This window comes from Microtus oregoni, unplaced genomic scaffold (genome assembly GCF_018167655.1).
Source record: "Microtus oregoni isolate MIOR12 unplaced genomic scaffold, Mior012 000095F_ref0000231, whole genome shotgun sequence".
In the NCBI taxonomy this organism is placed as follows: domain Eukaryota; kingdom Metazoa; phylum Chordata; class Mammalia; order Rodentia; family Cricetidae; genus Microtus; species Microtus oregoni.
The window spans coordinates 2496371-2517228 of record NW_024544708.1 but is presented as its reverse complement, the minus strand read 5'-3'; the positions used below and the strand labels follow the sequence as shown (position 1 = coordinate 2517228).

General features: G+C 47.1%; 1 protein-coding gene across 2 annotated transcripts in view; it reads left to right on the top strand.

The window, feature by feature from the left end:
- The window catches only part of LOC121442791 (rho GTPase-activating protein 28-like), a 174818-nt gene that overhangs the window by 147435 nt on the left and 6525 nt on the right, over positions 1–20858 (top strand). The window contains exons 10-16 of one of the 2 annotated variants that reach the window (XM_041644404.1): positions 658–735; positions 4581–4743; positions 8514–8596; positions 10166–10363; positions 11260–11373; positions 15297–15350; positions 18702–18826. In XM_041644404.1, the coding sequence (XP_041500338.1) occupies positions 658–735; positions 4581–4743; positions 8514–8596; positions 10166–10363; positions 11260–11373; positions 15297–15350; positions 18702–18826 (815 nt within the window). The remainder of the gene's footprint in view (positions 1–657; positions 736–4580; positions 4744–8513; positions 8597–10165; positions 10364–11259; positions 11374–15296; positions 15351–18701; positions 18827–20858) is intronic. The other variant, XM_041644405.1, reaches the window with a different exon arrangement.

The following is a 20858-nucleotide window of genomic DNA, read 5'->3' as shown; positions in this document are numbered from 1 at the left end:
CAACATCATCTCTATCATCAACATCATCACCACCATCACATCATCACCACCATCATCAACATCATCATCACCACTGCTGCCATTGTTACATTATCATCACCACTACCAGCATCATCACCGTCATCACCCCCATGAAAATCTAAGAGAGCAGTTAACTCTTACATTTCCAAGGCCTTAGTTAGTCTTCTAGAATTCTTTAAGGTCTTAATCAGGGTCTTTGCAACTAATGAGAGTAGATTTAGAAGGGATTGAGTGCATCCAGGGTAGTGTGGCTGTAGACATAGTTGATTTACTTTTTTTTCCTATTGGTTGGTCTGCAGAAGAGAAATAGTGATCAGATCTGAAAGAGCCAAGTTGGCAGAATATCATAGTAGATAAGAGAACATGCCCTGTAGAGTCAGTGCTTTGTTTAAGAGGGAAACTTGAGAAGTTATGGCATAGATCTAAATGGAGAATTCACTCATTGGCCAATGGGAGGGAACATTGACCTTGTTGAGAGGTCATTAGCATTTCAGAAATCATTTATATATCCGTATTATATATGTATATATAGTATATATTCATACTTAGCAGTCCCCTGATTATTGCCCTCATTAATTAGAATGTTTGCAGTCATGCAGAGATACTCAATTTTTGTAATTGATTGTCGATTTCTAGTTTTTTCAGAAAGTCGAGGAATCGGGCCTGGAATCAGAAGGAATTTTTCGACTTTCCGGATGTACTGCCAAAGTCAAGGTACTCAATGTTCTCTGCCTTCGTAGATAAAGACATAAGCTAATCCTAACCAGTGTTCTACTTCTGTGGCGTTCATGGTGCTGGAGCAGTAGCTAAGAGCTACATTTTGATCAGCAAGTAGAGAGAGGGAGAAAGATTGGGCATAACCGTGGGCTTTTGAAAACTCAAAGCCCACCCTAGTGACATAGTTCCTCCATCAAGGCCACTCCTACTTCAGTAAGGCCACACCTCCCAGTCCTTCTCTAATAGTACCACTCCCTGATGACTAAGCATCCAAATATTTGAGCCTGTGGGGACATTCTTACTCAGACCACCACAACCCAGTCCCATTGAGCTAATCTTTGTGACTGTCACTATTTCTTTGATAGTACCCCATGGCTCGCCTTAATGCTCTTCAAGACCTCTGAGTATATTTCCTCCCGTGCTGCAATTCATCAAACCTAGAATATGAAACATTACATTAATTCACCATCAAAATGGCTGTGTGTCTTCATTTTGAAGTTTAAAACACCCATCCCTGTGTGGGGAATGAACCACTTCCGTTTGCTAGGTTTTTCTGGCCTTTGAAGTCATTGAGCCCATTTTCTTCCATTACCAATTGAGCTCAGCAGAGACACATTCTTTGGCTCTCCTTTTGGTGGAATTTCTTCTAAGAATTTGTGGCAATACTCATAACCACAGGAATCCTCACTCAGCTGTTCTGAACCCAAATTCCATTTATGGTAGCGTCAGCGTTTACGTTTACCACCAGCACAGCAATGTGACTCTGTTTGCCCTGCCTTCTCACATCCTTCCAGAGGCAAGCTCTACAGAGCGGTACAGAGTCCTTGAACAGAATCATTTTGGATCAATTCCTAGTAAAATATCCCTTTGTGCTTCCCAAGGGGAGCACACAGTGAAGAGTTCATGCCTACCCTTTGGTCTCCCCAATCTATGGACACAGTGGTGGGCCCTAGAAAGAATATTCATGTGGTGATGAGAAGATGAATTTAATTGTGATAGACCCACAAAAGGAAACACACAGAGGCAGAAAGACATCCCTTCTTTACTTCATTCAGTTCAGTACACATTTCGTGGGGTCTGTTGCTATGAGCATTGTCAGGGTAGAAATACAGGACCCTAACAGGATATTTTCTAGATGAGAGCATAACAAGTGGGCTGTGTCTATTGGGTCCTCCAGAGCGGAGATGGATTGGCAGAGCATGGGCTGTGGTACGAGCTTGTCCGTTTCCTCCAGCACTGGGCGGAATGGGGTAGGCCTGGACCATCTGCCTGCTCAGCCCCAGGCTAGGTCTGCTTTCAAAGAGCGGGCTGCGGCAGGTGCTGAGGAGTGGCCAGCTGAGAAGAGAGGCAGCTGCCTGAACCTCTTGGGAATGAGTGTGGCGAGTTCTCCTTGGAAGGAAGATCTGAAGCAGGGCAGGTTGGAAGTCCTGACTCCCTTCAGTGAGGAGTTGGGCAAACACAGACAGGATTTCATTTGGAAGGCAGATCACTTCCCAGTGGCTCTTGCAGCGTTTCTGTCCTGATTTTTATCATTTTCCTCCCTAGCATGCTCCCAGGGGAAACTAGGACCCCTTCCATTGTCTTAGGTGATCAGCAGAGTCAGAGCCCCCAAGAAAGCCAAAAAATCAGGCTTCCAAACCAGAATCAGACTCCGTTCCCCTAACCCTCTCTCTTCTCAGCTCCCCTGTCTAAAGAAAACGTTCTTATGTACCCCAAGTTTAACACAAGAGCAGAGTTATTTTTCCTCAGATAACCCTTTGTGTAAAAGCTGCTGAGCAAAGGCTGACTGCCCTTTCAGCGTGTCCTTAGATAGACACATTTCCCAAACCGCGTTTAGGGCCAAGTCTTTCCCCTTAATTGGTTTGATGTTGAGTCGGTCGATTTATTCTGCTGCTTGCGAAGCCAAAAAATTCAGTCCAGATGTTTCATCGTTCTGGTTTTAGGAAAGTGAGCGTGGAAGACATCTGGGCCAGTGAGTAGAAATAGGGAAATGAGGTTAGGAGAGACAGACGCGATATGTTGCCGGGGCCTTTATGTCTCTCCGTTATTCAAACCTTCAGTACCTGTGCTTGCTTGGGTTTGGTTTCTGTAATATCATCCTCTGCACTATACATCCTATGGAACAAACTTGGGGAAAGACAGTTTTTTTTTAAATCTGTTACAATCATTCCTGATCTGTGCCATGATTGGTTCAGCCATGGCTTCCCATTCTAGATAATTTCTGAGACTGACAGGAAGGGACTCGGGCCTGAGAGGAAGCTGCTCAGCTGGAGCCAAACAAGGACATCACCACAAAGCCAGTTCCCAAATCTAAGGCCCACAGATCATTTGGAACCAATCTGATGCTTTGGAATGTTCGATGACTTTCTTTTCAAAACATCAGAGAAATTTGAGCCAAACACTGGGACATGTTTTAGGCAACAAGGCAGATGGTTTGACACATAAGATTTTCCCTTCCTCAGTTCCATTACCTTGCGTGTTGGTTTCTCTCCCGGAGCTGGTGGCTTCCGGCTAGCTATTTGTGTTTTTTGTGAAAATGCTTCAAAAGGTGTTTGCGCTACAAGGAGATCCAAGGACATGACTTCGACTATGCCCGTGTTCTCCTTAATGGAAAACAAAAAAATGGGTTTTTATTAACTGAGAGATTAGCTGATTGGTTAGCTAGTTGGCTGGCTGGCTGGCTGGTTGGTTGGTTGGTTATCTGGTTAGCTGGTTGATTGGTTGGTTGGCTGGTTGATTGGTTGGTTGGTTGGATTTTTGAGACAGAATCTCACCATTTAACCCAGGATGAATACATACTTATCAGTTTCCTGCCTAAGTGTGCTCCCCATTTTTGAAAGGGTAGATCAGAATGACACATCTCTCAGCAAGCTTAGCAGAAATCTCAGTTTGGCAGGCTCTGGGAGCCATGGAAGCATTTGCATCTGGCATGTTGGTGAGCTGGTCCTGATAGGAGAGGGTGAGATGAACAAAGTGTCTGTGACTAACTCTGTCTAAGGCTAGAAGTAGGTTCCCATGAGAATGGAGCGGAGGCTGTAAAAAGCGGAAGGTTACCTGAGTCCTGTCTACGTATCCGCTTTAAAGTGAGCAGTTGGCGTCAGTCAGGGAAATGACTCCAGCTGCCTAGTGTTTGAGGAAACCCGGGTGTTCGAGGGAATGGTAGAAAGTGAGGATGACTTGGGTAAAGAACCATGAAGGATGGTTTGCACCGAGAAGCAAACTTTTCCAAGTAGAACTTAATGTGAGTGGAACTTAACGGCCACCCATTGTTTTAACACAGCTGCTTGCGCAGGGCAGCAGACCATAAGGATTGGGCAGGCGTGCTAACATGTGGAAGACATGTGTGTGCGTGTATGTGTGTTGGCAGAGAACTGCTGTACCCATTCCAGGAAGAGGTCACTATTCTGCACGCTGCAGTGAAGTCAGAGTTACTTTATTAGGACGTTTCTCTTTGCACACATGCGTTCCTGCTCTGACTTAGAAGCAGAAGTGAAGGCAGCAGAAGGATTAGGACAAAAAGAAGATGGCGGTTTATCATGTGGGGGCTGTGGTTTCCCGCCAAAACCACAAAAATGAAGCTACAGACTCAGTTAATAACTTTTTAGAGTTGTGTAGAATTAGCCACCTGTTTCAAGATTACTACTATGTTCAGGCTACCTCTGGAAGGACTTTTTAAAAGTTAATTCACAAACAGGTATTTCAGCTCTTAATCACATGGGAAGGTTAGCGCTAGCAGCTGCTTAGCCGTCTAATTGCCAAAGCACAGCCCGTGTCATGAGAGTGGGGACAGAGGACCTGGCGTTCAGCAGCCTCGAGGACTGATCCCCTCCCTGGCTTTGCAGCAGTACCGCGAAGAACTGGATGCCAGGTTCAATGCTGACAAGTTCAAGTGGGACAAAATGTGTCACCGGGAAGCTGCCGTGATGTTGAAAGCGTTCTTCCGAGAGCTCCCCACCTCCCTCTTCCCCGTCGAGTACATACCTGCCTTCATCACGCTGATGGAAAGTAAGTGACATCAGAGATTAAACGTGGTGGGACTGAGACGGGCGGAGGTCGATGCAGCCCGTGAGCGGCCGAGTCCCACAGAGCCAAGTGTGCCTCTCCTGGGTTTGCACATCGAAATCTGATAATTGTCCCTATTTTTTTAGTTTGCTGAGAAACTTTTGGATTTTAAAGATACTGTATTTTTTTTTAAATCAGTTCTGGAATTTGCAGTTGATGCTTATTCTAAATATTTTAATTTGCTTGTTGACAGGCCGTGGTTTGTTTTTTTGTTGTTTGTTTTTTTTTACATTCACTGTAAGCATGTTTTCTTTCACACTGTTTGCATATTTCTGAGAGCCACTTAAAAACCTCATCTGCTACTCCCAGCCCCTGGCTTATCTCATGATCCGGGTCTTCTTCTAGAATGGGTACATACACTTCGTTGTATGTGAAGTTAATTTCAATTCTGTTCTGGGTGTTGTGTTGGGCTGCTGTGCTTAAATAAGTCATTTGCTTGGTGGGACCAAAGCTGCCATCAGTCGTGTGTGTGTGTGTGTGTGTGCGTATGTGTGTGTGCATGTGTGTGTGGTGTGTGTGCATGTGTGTTGTGTGTGTGTGCGCGTGTGTGCACACAGAAGCCTCCTCTGCCACTCTGCACTCTTTATTTCTTGCTTCTTCTGACACCGGATCTCTATCTGAACCTAAAGCTCACTTTATGTCTACACTGGCTGGCCAGCAAGCCCCCATGACCTGCCTGTTCCTGTCTCTAGCATTAAGGTTATAGGTATTTCCCATCAAACCGAGCTTTCTCTGTGGGTGCAGGGGATCCAGACTTAGGTCCTCATGTTTGCATAGCTAGTCCGTAACCCAGTGAGCCAGCCTTGCAGCTCATCTGTCACCCTCTGTCTTGCCGCCTCACACGTGTATGCTTGCGGGTTGGCCTGAGATTCGGTGTGGCCTGCTCCAGAGCTAGAACCTCACCTCTCTGTATCTCGTTCCCCCATAACATTCCAGGGTCCAGTTGCCTCCGACCCTGACCCAGTTTCAGGGCAGACAGTCCAGAATTTTCTATTGATCTTTGAGTCTTCATCACCTCACACCGCCCGGGCTCCTGGGGTCCGGGAATGTGGGCCACGTCCCTGCTCTGAGTTCGCCGGCCTCTCCAGTCTGCCCACTCTTGTTTCCTTCTCTGTCGCGCTATGTGGTTGTGGGTACTTTTCAGAGATTGTCATTGTCCCCTGTAGGACCGCCCATCGGCCAGACACATACAGTACCACACCAGATTTCCCTGTTTTAGGTCAAACTTTTAGAACACTGGTTCTCCTGGAAAATAGTTTCCTCCTTACTCTGTGTTGACATACACCAAACAACTTTGCTGAAACGAGCTGGCCTAGCGGATTTGTGCGGCCCAGCAGTGTGAATTTAGATAAGGGGGGACCCAAGCCTCCCACGCCAGAGCTACTCAGAGCTGCTGCAGAGGGCTCCAGCAGGAAGGTGTTTGCTTTGTAAGTGTAAGGACTTGAGTTCAATCCCAGGGTCAGTGTAAAGAACCCTGGCATGGTAGTGCACACTTGCAATTGCAGTGATGGGAAGACGGGGGTAGAGATGGGCGGGCCCCTAAAAGCACACTGGCTGGATAGTTTACCTGGTAAAGTTCCAGGCTGATTAAAGACCCCCGTCTTAATGAACGGTGGAGGGCAACTGAGAGATAACACTGAAGGTTGTCCTCTGACCTCCACATATGGATGCACAGACACACACACACAGACACACACACACACACACACACCACACATACACACACATGTACAAGCCACACAGACACCAACACACAGGAGTCTGAGCTCCCTGCCGCCCATCATTCCCCATCCACAGCAGCCAATGCACTTCTCTACAAGGGAGACTGAAAAAAATACCCTGAGAGAGTTCACAGAGCACGCATGCGCCTCTGTAGAACTTTGCGAGGGAAAGTACTGCATTGCCGGTGATCGATCTGATAGCAGCCAGCTCTGCAGGAAGCTCAGAGCTCTGGCCCCTGGTCAGGGGGAAATAGTTGCCCTTTCTGCCACCTGAAGGAAGGACATGTTGCAATGAGATTTGTGATGAGGAAGCCATGATGTATGTATGTGCATGCGTGCGTATGTACACACGTGTCTCTGTTGGAACTACCTTCTGCATACTCAGACAGAGTTCAGAAAGCAGATTGTTTACCATTCCTGCAGTTAGTGGCTCAGCCTTGGCTGATTCCGTCAAGGACTAACTAGTTCATCAGCCAGACTTAGGTACTTCCGGGAAAAGCATAATGATTTTCTGGGAAAATAACAACTTCAGGAGAAAGCAAGCTCCGTGCTAAGAGGCATTAAACGAATTACCCACAAACTATGAGCCAGACCGTGTACGGCCAAGTTCCGCCAGCAAAATGAAAACGGAAATGAAAAATTTGCCGAATCAGACTTAACAATTGTAAAGGAAACCTTGTGATTCTCTGCAGTGGAAAGAAGGGCTGCCCCGCCTGGGCTTGCTCCTGTTGTCTTTCCCTGCGGTGTTCTGGGATTGATCACCTCTGAGGAGAAGGCTCTCTGCATAAAATAGCATCTCATCCGGGCCTGGCACTGGACACACTCCTCATAGGCCCTGCTGCTTATGTATGGTCACATCAATGCACGTTTGCCTTTTCAGGAATACTAAAACTATAACATGTTCCTTTTAAGAATTGGACGTGGCTACCTAAAATCCAAGTGGATAATGCGGAGTCAGTGTGGTTAGATCTATGAGTGTGCCCCCTCACACACAGCAGTCGGTGTGGTCAGATCTGTGGGTGTGCCCCCACCCTCCCACACAGCAGACACACACTTGTCACCAGCTCCCCACCTCCAGCGCACATGTCTTCCACTGGCGCAGTAGGTTCCCACTTGACGCTTGCATTGCTGGGATGCTCAGTGCTTCGGTGGCGAGCATCCGCCGGCCTCCAGCCACGGACTGTGAATTGATTGCAAGGGTGCCCTTCAGCTTGAGAACTCCCCAGGAGCCCAGAGCATCTCACCTTCTGCAGACACTCTTTCCCCAGCCGACCGTTTTGAAGTGAGCTGTGAAGGGAAGCTTCAGTGGACGCTTCATTTTCAGCGTAGATGCCAGCCCTCTGGTGCCCTCTGGTGTTGCTCGGGAATATCAACACTCCAAAACTAGCTAGTCGTCTCCCTTAAATGTCTATGTGAGATAAGGCATATGTAGCATTGGTCATCAAACCAATGTGCCCACACAGGAGACGACTGTTTCTAGGAACTGGCATGAACCCTATGTGCACATTAGCTCACTTAGTCCTCAGGTCAGCCCTATGACTTAACAAGGTTTTATAGATGGCAAAATGGAAGCAAAGGGGTTAGTACTGAATGCAGGGTTGGAGTCCGGGTCTAGAGCATGCATCCTCCGCCCTCCTATGCTGCTGTGTCCTTGTGTGTGGTGTTTATTTGCTCTTGAACTGGGCTTTGTCTTCTGTTTGCGGAGTAAGGCAAGGTCTGTGGACGCTCGTTGAAAATGAACCTGTCATGTAAATCTAGAGTTATTTAGAGGACCTTCTTGGCTACCTGCCTGTAAATAGACCTCATGGGATTGCAAGGGGGTGACAGACCGGGGCTCCTGTCCAAATGAACAAATTAACATTGTTGAGCTCCAGACCCGAGTCCTTCCCCTTAGCTGTCAGCGCCCTCCTGCGCCTCCAGATGTCAGCGCGGCTGCTGTCAGTGCACATCAGTGGGACTTCAAGCGTGTGATTGTTTCTGTCTTCTCGTTAGGGGGGCCTCACATCAAAGTGCAGTTTCAAGCCTTGCACCTCATGGTCATGGCCCTACCTGACGCCAACAGGGACACAGCCCAGGTAAGTGACATCGACCTCGGGACCTGTCACAGGGCTCAACTGGGGAAAACAGGAGTACGACAGCTCACAGAGCCCCTGCGAGATGCAGTTCCACTGTCTCGCGTGCTCCTGGTATTGTTAGGCTGAGGAAGGCACAAAGAAGGGAAGTTCTAGAATTCTCTTTGAACATTAACATTCAGTTCCCTCCGTTCAATTGGAGCATGCCCAGCGTCTAGGCAGATGCCAGGATTAAGTGTGGGGAGTGGGAGAGATAAAGATGAGAGGCTACATGACCCCACACCTGGATCCCGTGAGAAGGGTTAGCTCCTCTCCAATCCTGTGATTCCTTCCAGCCTGGTGGGGGAGTACTGATCAGCCCTTGAGGAGGGCGTCTGACATCACTGCGCTACGAGATTTCTGAAGTACCTACTTTAGAACATATACACACAGCATAATTTAAATCGTTCTAGGTTTTAGGAGTTTCGATGCCACGTGGTAGAGTCTGGTCATTTTTCAGATTGGAAAAACAAATTCTAGAGAAGGGACTCACTCACCTGCTGGCAGGTGGCAGGGCGACTGTTGGGCTGGCATCCGTAGTCCCCCTTCCCCAGCTTCCCTTCCTCTCCAGGCCATTTGTCATGTTAGTAAAATGTGAGCATTTCTCTGCAGTTTTAGGGACGAGTGTGTGTGTGTGTGTGTGTGTGTGTGTGTGTGTGTGTGTGTGTCTTAGAAAGCTGGTGTATGCAGAGCAGGTGCTTGAAACCTTTGAATTGAGGCCGAAGTAAGATGAGTTCAATGAGCCCTTGATTTTACGGCCAGTCAATAGAATGTAGAAAATGAAGGCGTCTGATTGCTTTCTGTCTGCATGGCTTGGGACAGGGAAGGGAGTCGGTACAAAAGCTGCGTGCAGACACTTGCCAGGGGAAGATTCCACACTTAAAATGCAGTCCAAAGAGCCAGGCACAGTGCTGCATGCACGTAATGCCAGCACTCGAGAAGCTGAGGCAGGGGGATCGCAAGTTGGAGGCCAGTATGAGCAGCAAAGCAAGGTCATGAGAAACAGCAGAAAGAGGCTATGTCTTAAGTACTCGTTTAAAACTTGGAGCTGCATTTGGGTCTGCACAGAGTGTGAAGAGGCTCCTCTTGTTCAAACCATTTCTCATTGAAACAGTAACCAGGTACTGGCAGTAGGACTTTCCGTTAAGGGGCTTTTACTTAGAGAATTATTTTTCTTCCTTCACAACAAAATTGCATTTTATTTCATTTGAGCTGCAGTGTTTTGTCTCCCTGGTTGATACTTAATTTCAATATTTGTCAAGATTGTTTAGGATAAAAAGTAAGTCTATTATCTGTAGCCTCCATGGTATTAAGCCCCTAAGAAGGGGATTACTTTATGAAGCCGACAGTTGAGTTTACTGCTCGCTTCTCTTCTTCCAAGCATCTTAAGGGGACATAGGACACATTTGCTCACACTTGCCTTCTGACACGTTCCCAGCAACACAGAGAAGGGATGTGGGAATGAATGGTCGCCATCTGGGAAACCTGTCAGTGGTTCCCAGTAGAGTGACATGGTTCTCCTGCCTCTTTTAGGCACTGATGACGTTCTTCAATAAAGTGATTGCCAATGAATCAAAGAACCGCATGAGCCTCTGGAACATTTCTACGGTGATGGCGCCAAACTTGTTCTTCAGCAGAAGCAAGCATTCTGACTATGAAGAATTGCTGCTAGCCAACACCGCAGCCCACATCATCCGCCTGATGCTGAGGTACCAGAAAATCCTGTGGAAGGTGAGTGACAGCTCTGTGGCTGTCCAGTGTCCCTACGAACTATACCAGGTGCAGGAGGATGTAAATGATCCAGGATCAAACAACCTAAGACACAAAAGGAGAGGAAAACAGTTCACGGTGGCTCGTGGTATCCTACGCCATCGGCCTTTCCTATCCGCAGGTTCTCCAACTCTGGATGTAACCAACCATAACGCCAGCCATTTTCCCAAAGTTTTACAGCCATCCTGAGCTGTTCAATCATTAGACCCTAAATAGTACACTCAAACAAACAATGCCTAACACAGTGTTTGCATTGGGTAGGTATTGTGAATCGTAGCTGATTTGCAGGGTAGAGGAGGATTTGTGCAGGCTATGTGCAAACACTATACCATGAACTGAATGCTGGGAGGAAGAAGGCAGAGTCAGGGAGACGCCATGGATCTGCCGCCGGAGATAGATGTGCTGAAGCTTTGCTGGTAGGCCACGATCTTGTGGTGATGTAGAGATTAATAGAAATGGGTTAAATTAAGATGTACAAGTTAGCCAATAAGAAACTAGAGCTAATGGACCAAGCAGTGATTCAATTAATACAATTTTGTGTGATTATTTTAGTTCTGGGTGGCCGGGACAAAGAAGGGGCTCCCTGCAACAGCTGAGCATCCAAGAATTTCAGAACCTAAGGGGTTCCTAGAACCAGCTTCCCTTGGAGACAACAGGGCATTCTTTAAATGTGTTCTAAGCATGTTTTCTAAGCTAAATGGAAATCCTCGTCACTTTTCTAATCTTAAGAACAAATGTCACATCTTCTGGCTCCAAGATAATGAGGAGTTAAGAGTACCTTCCATAATGAATGGCTCGGTCTACCAGGATGCTTTTGCTGAGATGTTCCTTTCTAGTCAAGCCCCTGTCTTCTGCAGGTGCCGTCTTTCTTAATCACCCAAGTAAGAAGGATGAATGAAGCCACCATGCTGTTGAAGAAGCAGCTCCCGAGTATGAAGAAACTGCTTAGGAGGAAGACCCTAGAGCGGGAGGTGAGAGCATCAATGGAGCCAAGGCTGGACCAAAGCAGGGCCAAGGCTGGACCACATCAGGGCCAAGGCTGGATCCCAGCAGGGCCGAGGGTGGATCCCAGCAGGGCCAAGGGTGGACCCCAGCATGGCCATGGAAGTCCACAGTCTAGGCTTTCTCTCTCAAAGGAGGAATGGAGTTATTAAAACACACAAAGATACTATAGAAAGTCTCCACAACAGAGCACTAGGATCTGTCTTACGTGTTGAATTACATGCTTTGGGGTTAAAGTTCTTGGAATGTCTCTCTCTGGAAGATTGTTTGCTATCCAACTCATTAGAATGGCTGAAATGACCTTACACAAGTCGAAAGTCAGCATTGTAGCCCTCTCAGTGATTTAAAGACGATCAAGTTGTCATGGTTTGAACGTGCAGTGTCCCCAGGCTCCTGTTTCAACACTTGGTCCTCAGCTGGCAGCACTGTCTGGGAATGTTGTAGGACTTGTACGAGGTGGGTGGGGCCTTACTGGAGGAAGCTTGTCACCCCAGAGCTTATTGTTCAGTCCCCCTTCCTCTTCACTCTTGGCTTCCTGCCACTGCTCCCCTGCTTTCCCTGCCGGGATGGATGTAGCTGACTTAGGGTATTTTTATTGTAGCAACTAGGTCATACATACCTATAACAGTATATCAATTAAATAGAAAAAGACATTTCTTTGTTGACAAATATAATAGATAATTTTCAATTTCTTAAAAAAATTACATAGCATTCCCAGAGATCTTGTGTTTAGTACAACTAGTTATGTGGAGAATAGCAGTACATTCCAGGCATTGGTTTTATTCAGTTCTGAGGATGCAAAAGCTTGAAACTCATTTTGCGCTTAAAAAAAAAGTACAGCCCCATAGAGGATAAAGGAATCTAAGAGCCATGAACACACAGAACCATGCCCTAGCCCAAATCAGCTATACCAACAGTGAGCCAGGGCCACTGATAGAAAAATGATAAAGATATGGATGATAATGAATAAAGTGGGTTCTAAGCTCCATCGTGAAGAAATGGATAGCACTAAAGGGAGAAGGAACGAGAATCAGAGATGATGGGGAAGAGGCATAGTGCTCACCACTGTGGGGCAGGCAAAAGACTGACTAATTGATATTCCCACAATCACAATGTCTATATTACTCTCATTTATTGCATTGTTGTGAGGAGCAGTGGGCCGCTTCCCTGCCGCCCCAGCTCCCTGCCGCCAGCTAGCTTATGCCCCAAAATAATTACACGGAAACTGTATTCTTTTAAAACACTGCCTGGCCCATTAGTTCCAGCCTCTTATTGGGTAGCTCTTTCATACTGATCTGTGTAGTCCACGAGGTGGCTTACTGGGGAAGATCTTAGCCTGCGGCTGTGTTGGGTGGGAGAATCATGGCGACTCTCTGACTCAGCTTCTTTCTCCCAGCATTCTGTTCTGTTTACTCCGCCTATCTAAATTCTACCCTATCAGAGGGCCAATCAGTTTCTTTATTAATTAACCAATGAAAGCAACAGATAAGATACAAGACCCACCTCCATCATTGCATTAAAAAAAATGATGTCTTCTAGAAGAAAACCAACCTTTTTCTGTGCTGGGGATTAAATTCAGGGCCCTGCTAGGCAGTCACTCTATTGGTAAGCCACACTCCAAGCCAGAACCAGGAGATAATTTGAAGGATTTTTTTTTTAAATTAAGTTCAACATCTGGATGTCCTTAGAGACAGTTTCTTTAGAGACTCTTGAAACAGTCTTATTTAGTAGTTTGGCTGGTCTTTTTTGACTGTGTAATACCTTTTGTTAAGACTAGACACTGAGTATTATGGTATTTTTACAAATCAGATCCACAGGGCTCAGTGGTTAAAGAGCCTACCTTTTATGCATGAGGGCTTAGGTTTAATCTCCAGAACCAGCGCTTGCATGCACGTGTACACACTCACACACACACACATGCACACACACACTCATGTATGCACACTCACACACACACATTCACACACTCACACTCATGTACACACGTGCAAGCACACACACTCACACACATACACACACTCAAACACACATGCACACACACTCACACACATGCACACACACACACATGCACATGCACACACACACTCACACTCATGTATGCACATATGCACGACAGAACAACAGAGCCTCCCCCCTCCAGCTTGTGTGCCTCCTCGTATGCCCAGTTCTGGATGTGCACACGGCTGTCTAAATCCTCGGAACACCTGAGCCTTTTCAGTTCTGTGCTGTTTCTGCAGCTGTTATCTATGGCAGTAGATAAACCTGGCACACAACACTTGTGCCCACAGCTCTGACAAGTTCCAAGACAGGTAACATTTAGGCAGGCCATTCAAGCCCCCAGGTAAGTCACAAGTAGTTGGAAGTCTTGGTGAGTAAGGCGCATCCTTTTGTACCTACGTCCAGGATGGAGGCAGTGACAGACAGTATAGGTGCAGGTTGGTAGTCTCCAGACGTGGACTGAGCTGAGGAACAGGGGTGGGAAACGTGGAAGTGGAAATACCACTAAACCCGGGCTGGGAGGTGATGGGAGAGTTGTGAGTTGAAGGTCGCGGTGAGCTACTTGCTGAGTTCAAGGTTGACTACATTCTGAGACCCTGCCTCAAAACAACGCAGCAGCAACTGTAAAACACCACACAGCCTGCTGGTCTTAGGCAGGGCAGCTGGTGTGCTTGACACCGTGTAAACTCTACAGTGCCGTAGGAATGCCAGCTTTTTTCATGCTTTGACGGTCCACAGAAGCAAGCGCCAAAAGACAGAGCACTTTAATTCCATTGTAGCAGGCCATGCTTAAATGCTTCATGTTAGTTGGAATAAAGAATTAAGTTACAGGTTACAAATGAGAATCACTGAGAAGAGCTAGTGGGGTGACTCAGCCAGTAATCTTGAAGACCTGAGTTCAATCCTGGGAACACACACGGTGAAAGGAGAGAGTTAACTCCCACAAGCTGTGTGTTTGTGTCAACCCCCACAAACACATCCGCAATCAACCAGTCAGTCAGGAAGTAAATAAATGAATGAAATAAAAATGTGGAAAGGATATAGAAGAAAATTTAGTCACTGCTGACTTCCACCCTTGGAGAAAACGAACACCAGAGGCAGGCTATGCATCCACGGAAACGCACAAGTGTGTCCACCCCAGATGCTCTGTGCTCATGCAACAGATATAAATACACGCCTTCTCGATCCTCTGCAGCCGCAGGCTCTGCACATGAAGAAGGAAACTACTCAATAGGTCCGTGTTGCAATGGTTCTGAACACGCACAGACCTTTTTAGTGTTTTTAAAAAGAAAAAAAAACCATCCATGGCAGCTTATTTACCTAGCAGTTATACTCTGGTAGGTACAACAAGCCAGCTAGGAGTGACATGAAGTATTTTGGGATGATGTTTACCTGTGCCACTTTCTGTAGGGTGCCTGAGGATCTGTGGCCTTTGCTGTGGGTTTGCGGAACCTGTGCTCTGCATGCGTTCCTCCTATCCTATGTGACTGCAACATACAGGAAACACTGTCCCTGGTCTTGCTGTAGTGGCTTCATAAACAGTAACACGTGTCCCGTAGCCGTGCGCCCACCCCCTTTGCTTCTTTATGCATTCTTACATGGGTGTACAATAGCTTGCCTAGGCCGCCTAGACTGGTGAAGCCCGGATGGCATTCCATTCATTTCTCTCATGATTTGAGCTTTAGTGAGTAAACTGCTATGTATGTCATTGTTTTCACAATTGAAATAGGTTTGAAGTTGAATTTGCAGATGAGGAATTTGGGGGTCAAAGAGCATATGTACTTCTTAATTCTATAGGTACTCAAATATTGTCCACAAGAATTACTCCAGGCCAGAAGCAGCATGCACTTACGTTCTCGGGGCTAATCTGAAAGATGGAATGTGTTTTCTTTAGGTTTCAAGCCCCAAGACCTCAAAGGTACCACAAAAATCACCTTCAAGAAGAATGGTAAGAACTTTTTTTCTTTATAGCTAACAGTGTGTGGGGTGTGTGTGTGCGTGTGCATGAGTAGGTGTGTGTGTGAGAGTATGTGTGCATGAGTGTATGTGCGTGTGTGTGTGCATGAGTGTATGTGCGTGTGTGTGCATGAGTGTATGTGCATGTGTGTGAGTGTATGCGCACGTGTGTGTGAGTGTATGCGCACGTGTGTGTGAGTGTATGCGCAAGTGTGTGTGAAGCAGGAAGCCTTCTCTCACTCCTGTCCTTTTTCATCTCTGAAATGGTATCACCGTGCAGCCAAAGCTGGCCTTACTAAAGCTCCCATGATCTGAACACACTAATGAGAGGCATGTGTATGCCCAGCCCCCGTAACGATTCATTCTCATGTAATACTCTGTGAGAAATTCCACTACATTCTTGGGCCTCAGTCTGTCCTTCAGGCTTGCCCTTTCTAGTTTGCAAATGGAGCGGTGATACAGGAACTCCAGCTGATGACTAGGTGGTTGGATGGGTAGGAAGGTCACCAAGGATAGGAGGGATGTGAGTCCGTTCTGTGAAGAGGCCCAAGAATATCAGAGTGACAACCGGTCTGACAGAGTCATCTGGAGAGCTCAGAGGGAAAGGGTCTTGAAATGCTGGAAAGGGTGTTTTAGGAGTGAGGTCTTGACTGCAGTAGGCTATGGTCTTTATCTGTGCTCCCCCAACTCCAAAGCCCACCATGTTGATTCCCTAGTGTAGTTCTTGATGGTGATATTAGGGTATAATATAAAAACTAACCCAAATTTAAAATACCCTGCTTCAGGTTCCTAGGACTACCATAACTGCACCATAGGTGGGATTGCTGAGACATTAGAAATTTATAGTCTTCTGATTATGGAGCATAAAATCCAATTCAGAATTTCAGGAGAGTGGGTTTCTTCTGAGCACAGTGAGGGAAAGATCTATTCCGGCTGCTCTGTTAGCCTGTGGTGTCTCCCTGTGTCCCCTCAGTCTCCACTCTGTCTTCCTGTGGTGTCTCCCTGTCCCCTCAGTCTCCACTGTCTTCCTGTGGTGTCTCCCTGTCCCCTCAGTCTCCACTCTGTCTTCCTGTGGTGTCTCCCTGTGTCTCCTCAGTCTCCACACTGTCTTCCTGTGGTGTCTCCATGTGTGTCCCCTCAGTCTCCACTGTCTTCCTGTGGTGTCTCCCTGTCCCCTCAGTCTCCACTCTGTCTTCCTGTGGTGTCTCCCTGTGTTTCCTCAGTCTCCACACTGTCTTCCTGTGGTGTCTCCATGTGTGTCCCCTCAGTCTCCACTGTCTTCCTGTGGTGTCTCCCTGTGTCCCCTCAGTCTCCACTGTCTTCCTGTGGTGTCTCCCTGTCCCCTCAGTCTCCACTCTGTCTTCCTGTGGTGTCTCCCTGTCCCCTCAGTCTCCACTCTGTCTTCCTGTGGTGTCTCTGTGTCCCCTCAGTCTCCACTCTGTCTTCCTGTGGTGTCTCCCTGTCCCCTCAGTCTCCGCTCTGTCTTCCTGTGGTGTCTCCATGTGTGTCCCCTCAGTCTCCACTGTCTTCCTGTGGTGTCTCCCTGTGTCCCCTCAGTCTCCACTGTCTTCCTGTGGTGTCTCCCTGTCCCCTCAGTCTCCACTCTGTCTTCCTGTGGTGTCTCTGTGTCCCCTCAGTCTCCACTCTGTCTTCCTGTGGTGTCTCCCTGTCCCCTCAGTCTCCGCTCTGTCTTCCTGTGGTGTCTCCCTGTCCCCTCAGTCTCCACTCTGTCTTCCTGTGGTGTCTCCCTGTCCCCTCAGTCTCCACTCTGTCTTCCTGTGGTGTCTCCCTGTCCCCTCAGTCTCCACTGTCTTCCTGTGGTGTCTCCCTGTCCCCTCAGTCTCCACTGTCTTCCTGTGGTGTCTCCCTGTCCCCTCAGTCTCCACTCTGTCTTCCTGTGGTGTCTCCCTGTGTCCTCAGTCTCCACACTGTCTTCCTGTGGTGTCTCCCTGTGTCCCCTCAGTCTCCACTGTCTTCCTGTGGTGTCTCCCTGTGTGTCCCCTCAGTCTCCACTCTGTCTTCCTGTGGTGTCTCCCTGTGTGTCCCCTCAGTCTCCACTCTGTCTTCCTGTGGTGTCTCCCTGTCCCCTCAGTCTCCACTGTCTTCCTGTGGTGTCTCCCTGTGTCCCCTCAGTCTCCACTGTTTTCCTGTGGTGTCTCCCTGTGTCCCCTCAGTCTCCACACTGTCTTCCTGTGGTGTCTCCCTGTGTCCCCTCAGTCTCCACTGTCTTCCTGTGGTGTCTCCCTGTGTCCCCTCAGTCTCCACTGTCTTCCTGTGGTGTCTCCCTGTGTCCCCTCAGTCTCCACTCTGTCTTCCTGTGGTGTCTCCCTGTCCCCTCAGTCTCCACTGTCTTCCTGTGGTGTCTCCCTGTGTCCCCTCAGTCTCCACTGTTTTCCTGTGGTGTCTCCCTGTGTCCCCTCAGTCTCCACTCTGTCTTCCTGTGGTGTGTCATGGTGTGGCCCTTCAAGTCTCCACAGATGTTTCCAAGGGTGTTCTTACTTGTATCCTTTGTCCCTTCTCTTCTCCTTAGGACACAGTTCTTACCAGAGTAAGATGGTTTGGTTTATCTCCAACTTTACTTATTACTCTACTCTTGACCTTATTTTGAAATAAGGGACATTCTGAGCTTCTGTGGGTTAATACTTCAATATATTACTTCAAGAGACCAATTAACATAGTGTTCTAGACTATGTGATATGTGTGTATGTATGTATACATCTTAAAGTAAGGTTTTTAGGATATTGTTCAACAAAGATAATGATAAATATTACTAGATTTATATATATATCTAGTATATATATATATACAGGTAAATTCAATGATGATATGGCTATACATATATTTCTCTAGATATATATGTATATGCATGTATATATACATGCATATTAATTAATTAAAGTAGGATTTCTAGGATTTTCTTCAATAACGATACTTATATATATAGACACTGATAAATATATAAAAATACACACATAAATTCTTCAATGAAGATACTGATATATATTTCACTGTATATATGGGTGTATATATACATATATGTATATTAATGAAAGTAAGGATTTTAGGATATTGTTCAATAAAGATGCTGATAGATATGATTATTTGTCAGAATCCATATTTTCTTCTCTATGATGCCAGGATAAGGAGGCATAAGTGTAAAGAGAGTAGATGCCAGGGGCAGATGTGTCATTAGTCTTCTGGCAAAGCAGGACGGCCTGTTCTGCTCTGGTTGAGTATTGGTCATATATATGTGTTTCCTCTTCTGAATGTCCCTGATTTTCATCTCTTGCGTGCGATTTTTGAGCCCTCCTTTGACGGTGTTTTGGTCTTTCCTCCCTGGCAGTCTGACGTGCCAGAAGGCGTCATCAGGGTCCACGCTCCACTTCTGTCCAAAGTGTCCATGGCCATTCAGCTCAACAGTCAGACCAAAGCCAAAGACATCCTGGCGAAATTTCAGTATGAGAACAGGTGAGTGCGCCAAGCTGAAGGTAGCGTGTGAAGAGGAGCGTTCCCAGGTGGGCCGCTGCACTCCTGCAGCTGTGGCTTCAGAACAATGCAGCTGCTTCTTTGGATTAATGCATGTATGTATCTGCCGTGTATGAAGGTGCCCACAGAGGCCCCGGTGGGTCCCTTGGGGCTGAAGCTACAGGCAGCTGTGAGCCATCTAATGCAGGTGCTGGGACTTGAACTCAGTTTACTGAAAGAAGGACACGCCTTCCTAGTGGCTGCGTCCTCTCTCCAGCCCCCGTGATTCTTCTCCTGATAGGCTATTTGATCAATGAATTGTATCTTTTATTAGGATAAAAATATGGCAGTTAGTTTTGTCAGTATCTTGATCAGTTTCCGGAAGTATCAGGTAGGTTCCCTGGACACCATCACTGCCCCTTTTTAAAGCCTGCGAACAGTCATTCCCAGCTTTTATCATGCGTCTCCGGAGGTGACCATAAAAGGGCGTCAGCCATCCTTACAGGAATGCATGCTCAATAGAAACACCTTCTCGTAAACTTTATATACACCTTATGCATTTGGAGCAAACTCAACAGCAGTAGCCCTTTCTGGTCAAGGGAGCTCCCTTCAAGATTGTACATGCTGCGTAATTTCATTCACTAACAGGTTGGGAGTGGCAGATGTTATCAGTGGAGGGTGGGTTAGTGATTATGTTTGGGGAAGATGGGCATGGTTATAAAGAGCACCAGAAGGATGCCTACAGTGCTAGAACTCTGGTACTGCATCTTGGCTAAGCTGGGTTCGCAGGTTCCTCTGGCGGGATGTTGAACTTAGTGCCCTGTGAGCATAAGTATCACTGTGTCTCAGTATGCCGAATAGATTTTGAGATCCTGATTGGGGCATGATATTATAGTTTTGCAAAATGTTGCCATGGGTCAAAGGGCACAAAGAACTCGTATTATCTTTCACAACTATATGTAAAGCTCTAATTAGTTCGATGAAGGTAGAAACAGCAGAAGCCAGAAGCAGGCTATAATGGCAGACATCAGACTGAATTTTCAGGTTTTGGGTAGGTGGGAGGCATTGGGATGGAAAAGCATGCCATCAGGCTTCTAGTAAGTTATTTTATTAACCATGAGGGCTGGTCATCTGTATGTTCATTTTGCACATCCTTCAAGTTACAGACTTGTGATTCGTGAGCTTTATGTGTAGGTGCACATGCGCACACACACACACACTTAAAAAATTACATTAAACTCCAGCTAAGTTAGTCACCCAAAGAAGAGAAAGCCAAAGGGAAGAAGATAGCTCTGGTCCCTGCCTTTGTAAAGAAACAGGAGGCCAAAAAGGTGGTGAGTCCTCTTTTTGAGTCAAGGCCTAAGAACTTTGGCATTGGATAGGACATCAGTTTAAAAGAGATCTCACACACTTCATCGAGGGGCCAGCTATATCAACTGTATAAAGGGCCACCCTCTATCAGCGACTCAAAGTACCTCCCGCCATTAACCGGTTCTCCCAGGCCCCAGACCAGCAAACAGCTCCCCAGCTGCTTGAGCATGCCCGCAAGGACAGGCCAGAGAAAAAGCAGAAGAAGCAAAGGCTGCTGGCCCATCCTGAGAAGAAAGCTGCTGGCCAAGGGGATGTCCTGACTAAGAGACCACCTCTCCTTCAAGCGAGGTCAATACAGTCACCACCTTGATGGAGAACAGAAAGGCTCAGCTGGTGGCGATTGCCCATGACAGAGGCGCCATTGAGCTGGTGATCTCCCTGCCTGCCCTGCTGCATCATCAAGGGAAAGGCCAGGCTGGGGCGGCTGGTGCACAGGAAGACATCCACCACAGCTTCCTTCACAGAGGTTAGCTTGGAAGACAAGAATGCTCTGGTCAAGCTGGTGGAAGCCGTTAGGACCAATTACCGCGACAGATATAATGAGATTTGCCGTCACTGAGGAGGCAACGTCCTGGGTCCTAAATCTGTGGCTCAGATTACCAGGCTGGAAAAGGCAGAGGGCAAAGGATTCGCCACTGAACTGGGTTAAATGTACACCGCTAAG